Source organism: Penaeus vannamei, chromosome 13, assembly GCF_042767895.1.
Source record: "Penaeus vannamei isolate JL-2024 chromosome 13, ASM4276789v1, whole genome shotgun sequence".
Taxonomy (NCBI): Eukaryota; Metazoa; Arthropoda; class Malacostraca; order Decapoda; family Penaeidae; genus Penaeus; species Penaeus vannamei.
The window spans coordinates 3507283-3512282 of record NC_091561.1 but is presented as its reverse complement, the minus strand read 5'-3'; the positions used below and the strand labels follow the sequence as shown (position 1 = coordinate 3512282).

Below are 5000 nucleotides of genomic sequence, written 5' to 3'. Positions count from 1 at the left end.
ATAAACTATAACAACTTCTCTTCCCAGGCAAAACAACGACAACAGAAAGAATGCTGTATTATAGTGGGCTGACTCACAGCGTTGGCGAGGTGCATGATGGAGACACTGTCATGGACTTTATGGAGCAAGAAAGGGCTAGAGGTTCGTAAAGCATTTTACGATTATCCTCGCTTATGATTTCTCAGTTATGCGCAGAAGTGTAGCTTGTTTTTCCAAATTGAAGAGGGTAGTCTGTGGGTATATCTAAGAAATTCTTATCTTATGGCTTTCACTGTATTTATATCTTTATGCATGCTGAAATAATGATGAGGATGGGAAATTTGAAGTCAGATAATGTTAATGTTAACTTAATATAGGAGGAAATTTGTAATGGAAGTGGCTTTTAGAACTGCTTTGAACATTTTGTTTATAAGCAGGAATCAGTTAGGATAAGACATATATGTAATTTTTTTTACTTTCTCAGAATTCTGTAGTAATTGAACATTATTGACTTTTTTAAAGGATACCTTTCCCTGTTTATATGATTCTTAACCCATAAGGCAGGGCCAAATATGAAATGAAGGATTTAAATTTGATTGACTTATTAAATAAAGAAACTATTTAAAGAGGAAAAAGCAGTATTGAAATCCTCATGGATTCACCCTCAGGTCATCAGATGGACATGTCAGCAAACCGTACTTTCTTTCCTTTCACTGATGGCTAATGCTACAGGCTGATAGAATCCTTTTCTGTTAACACCCTCCCCGCTTTCAGTCTGAACAAAGATTTTTCTCCTATAGATAATATATGCTAGCTGCCTGTATCATAGACTGTGACCCTTTCACCTGAGATGACTTGTCTCTGCTTCTGTGTGCTTTTCCTCACTTTTTTGTCTTGTGCCTTGTTGCTCCCCCTTACCCTTTTATTTACCTTCCTCATATTACTCCTTCAAATGTGAAGGTGAAATTCAGGATTACAAAGCAATTTTCTCCTCTTTCTCAATTTTTTTTTTTTTGTCTGTTCTTGATTCGCAGGAGGGGATTGATTAAGAAAAGGATTATGCATAAAGATGGTACCTGATTCATCAATATTGGTTATATAAACTTCACTTAAGGAGTAAGAATGAATGGGTGAATTCAAGAAACAAGAGACTTCTGTGTAGTTCTTTAAATTCCTTATCACCTGTTACCTTATTGGTTCTTTTTTCAGGGATAACAATAAATTCAGCCGCAATTACATTTCCTTGGAAGAAACACAGACTGAATTTAGTAGACACTCCAGGACACATTGATTTCACGATGGAGGTAGAAAGGTCGCTGAGTGTGTTGGATGGAGCTGTTGCTATCTTTGATGCTTCTGCAGGTTAGAAAAGTTCTGAGTTTGGTTTAGATCTTTAGGAAGTATATATATCAAAATTTTGGATTGTACTTTAATAGTGTGTGTTATGTAAGAGTATTTTGTAAGTGTATTCCAGTTTCTATTTTTTTCCTAAGACAGTTCTTTATGTTATTCAAGGAAATTCTTTAAAAATAATCCACAGATAATTATTCTTTGTACAAATATTGATAAATGAGTGGACAAGCTAATATGTTGATATGACATTATGCAATTTTCTCTTGTAGCTCTAGAGTGATTTTATTGAATTCCTTATATCCTCACCTACTTAGAAGTTCCCTATTTAGGGGTCCATTATCTAACATCCTAGGCAGCCTTTGCACTTCTTTGACCCATTCTAACAATGCTTTGAATATCTCGCAGGAGTTGAGGCCCAGTCTTTAACCGTGTGGCGTCAAGCTGACCGCTATCAAGTCCCGCGTCTCTGTTACCTCAACAAAATGGACAAGCCTGCAGCTGACCTGTCCATGTGTTTGACCTCAATTAAGGATAAGCTGTACACTACACCACTAGTGCTGCAGCAGCCAATTGGACAAGGAAAAGGTTTCACTGGTGTTATTGATCTGATTCACATGAGGAGAATGGTGTGGAACCAAAATAAAAGGTATAAATAAATTTAGAGGATTATGTGGGCTTGTGGCAGTGACAAGTTTCTGGGAATGTCATATGTAATGGATAATCTGTCAAGGAAATACCTATGTCATTTTGTTTTCTACATTTTATTTTATTTTTATGAAAATATAACTATAGGTATTTGTTTTTCCTTTAATTTGAATTAACATGAATAGTGCTGAATAAGGATTCATGCTCAAAATCTGGGTAAAACTAGGGGATGCTTTATGATTATTCTATATGCATAAAAATACAAGTAATATTAAGTAATGAATGTTAACCCAATGCCAGCGGGGATGACATACACAGACATGCCATGCCCACTGTGAGTTTGCCTTATTAATTGTCTTTACATAAGGATGGCTCGAGAAGTACTTAGTCTCAAAGAAGTCAATTACTAGTACTACCTACATCACTTGTTTATCTTGTTCCTTGATTTTTGGAAATATTCTCTTTTGCCTTATGTTGGTGTTAGTAATGTTAATGACATTGTGATTATTATATGTTCTATAATGAAAGTAAAAGCATCAATATTGAATATCCCTAAAACTCAAAGAAAGGGGAAATCAGGTGAGGTCACGAGAAATACCAACAGAATCCTTGGTGACTGAAAATGTGTGGAGCCATCTATGTGTAGAGACATTTCCCTAAAGAAAAGTAAAGTGATCATAACATATTCCTTGTAGCATGGGGTAAATATTAACAAAGGATGACTGAGAAGTTTATCAGAAGTCTGTAATGTATACTAATAATATCTTAACTCTTTATACTTTTGGACAGAGGTGACTATGGCAAAAGTTATCAAATAACCAATTTATTGCAAGAAAATGAGAAAGATCTTTGGGAGCAAGCATTCCTTGCAAGGTGCGAATTGACAGACACACTGGCTGATCTGGATAACACCCTTGCAGAATATGTGTTAGAAAAGGAATCAATTGAAAATATTCCTCCTTTATTATTAGAAGAAGCTGTGAGACGAGCAACAATCAATCAGGTAAGGAGGCTTTTTATTTATTTTTGAAATTATTGCCTGTATTTGTTTTTCTTATAATGTGTTTTGGTTTCAGAAGTCATTTCATGAAAAATAAGTGGTTGATTACCTTATTATGGTGGTAAATACATTTGCAATTCTGTTTTGAGTATTCTCGTTGTTAAGTTAAATGAATTTCCTTGCACCAGTATTTTCTTATGAGCTAGTGATAATATCTTGTATGGGTTTTGATATGTATTCCTATGCCTTTATCATCAGAAAAAAACAGTATTATTTCAGGATTATTATTATTATTGATTACAGGAGGCTGTTCCTTTGCTAATGGGCAGTTCGTACAAAAATACAGGTGTGCAGCCCTTAATGGATGCTATCATCAGATACTTACCTTCCCCCAGTGAGCGCACAAATGACACCGTTAGTCTGTATGCCCCTCATTTGTGCGCTATGGCTTTCAAGATCATTCATGACAACCAACGCGGAGGTGTTTTAACATTTATTCGTATATATTCTGGACAGCTAGAACAGGTATGGACTGGTCTTTTCTTCTTGTATCTGCATCTTCATGCATGGATTGACTGTATATCGTATTGTTTGGGTCACCATTGTAAAGTGGTAATACAAATGGCCAGTAGGGCCTTCAGGTGAAGCAGGCTTGAGCCCTACTATAGTTCAAGGTTAGGAAGGCATCCACTTGAGGTAATGGGACTCCACCTGCCTCATAGAAATTCCTTCAAAAGAAAATACCATGGTAACCCTTGTGAGTGAGGGAGTTTTTGAGTTAAACCAATCACTGTATTTTAATTATAATTGTTTGGAGAGAGCTGATGAAGAATTTGTGAGACTACATGTAGCTTATGTAGAAAAAAATTGACCTACATCAATTCAAATATAAATGAACATACACATGGTCTCTCTATATGTTTTTGGTTTACTCTAGAAATGGATATATAAGATTCAATACTAACAAACTGTATTAGCTTTTGAAAACATTTTATATTGGAAAATTGTAAGAATTATGTTCAAGCAAGGTTTAATCTGCAGTACATCAGGTAACATTTCATTGAAAGTAATGATTTATTAGCATACTAAAGATATATCTGTGGCCAACTTCTGTAATGAGTGATATTTATACCTTTCTCATTTATGCATATGATTATAGAAAATAACTTTCAGGGACAGAGGCTTTACAACATCAACCAAGAACAAGGAGAGAGAGTGGGACGTATCATGATTGCATATGCAGATGATCTAAAAGAAGTGTCATCAGTGCAAGCAGGAAATATTGTTGTGGTCACTGGCTTGAAGGTAATGATAAAAGAAGGAGATATTGATGATGAATATATGGAATGTGTGAATTATGATTTTTCTTATTATATGGGTGTATAATCTGTGTTACAGAATGTTACTAGTGATGCTTTCTTTAATCATTTTGAATGTGTTATTATATAGGGAGCGTATTAAATTGCAGATATTTTACTACTAGTTAACAGGCACTGGTGACACACTTGTTGGAAGTCAAAGCATAGCAAATAGTGTGATGAAGAAAAAGAGTAAAGAAACAGGAGAAAGACAAACACCCATCTTGTTAGGGGCACAAGTTCCAGAGCCTGTGTTCTTTTGCTCGGTAGGTGAGTACCTGGTTGTGCAACAACCATCAGATTTACAAAGTCAGAACTGTATGAAATTTATCTTTGATGATTAGTTGATAGGATAACACACCGAAAAAAACAAAAGAAACATATAAAGTGAGTTGTTAAGTGGATGATAGATTACCAAACTGTATGTTATCCCTCAGAGGCACCATCCATGTCCCAGCAGAAGGCATTAGAAGAAGCACTGGTCCGTCTGCAGAGAGAAGACCCCAGCCTACGTGTAACTGTGGATCAAGATACTGGGCAAACTGTCCTCTCAGGTTATTCATGCAGTTAAAAACTATGTGCATTTGAACTGAAGTTTGATATCTACAGTTTCCTTTTTAGGCTACTCACTCATCTTGGTAGAAAAATGTTTAAGATATTTTCAA

The 5000-nt window shown here is 35.4% G+C and overlaps 1 protein-coding gene across 3 annotated transcripts in view; it reads left to right on the top strand.

Annotated features, from left to right (window-relative positions):
- mRRF2 (mitochondrial ribosome recycling factor 2) overlaps window positions 1-5000 on the top strand; it is a 15067-nt gene that overhangs the window by 7709 nt on the left and 2358 nt on the right. For all 3 annotated transcript variants that reach the window (XM_027353044.2, XM_027353041.2, XM_027353043.2), the window contains exons 4-11: window positions 28-141; window positions 1189-1341; window positions 1738-1978; window positions 2767-2980; window positions 3281-3502; window positions 4151-4282; window positions 4461-4605; window positions 4773-4889. In XM_027353044.2, coding sequence (XP_027208845.2) covers window positions 28-141; window positions 1189-1341; window positions 1738-1978; window positions 2767-2980; window positions 3281-3502; window positions 4151-4282; window positions 4461-4605; window positions 4773-4889 — 1338 coding nt within the window. The remainder of the gene's footprint in view (window positions 1-27; window positions 142-1188; window positions 1342-1737; window positions 1979-2766; window positions 2981-3280; window positions 3503-4150; window positions 4283-4460; window positions 4606-4772; window positions 4890-5000) is intronic.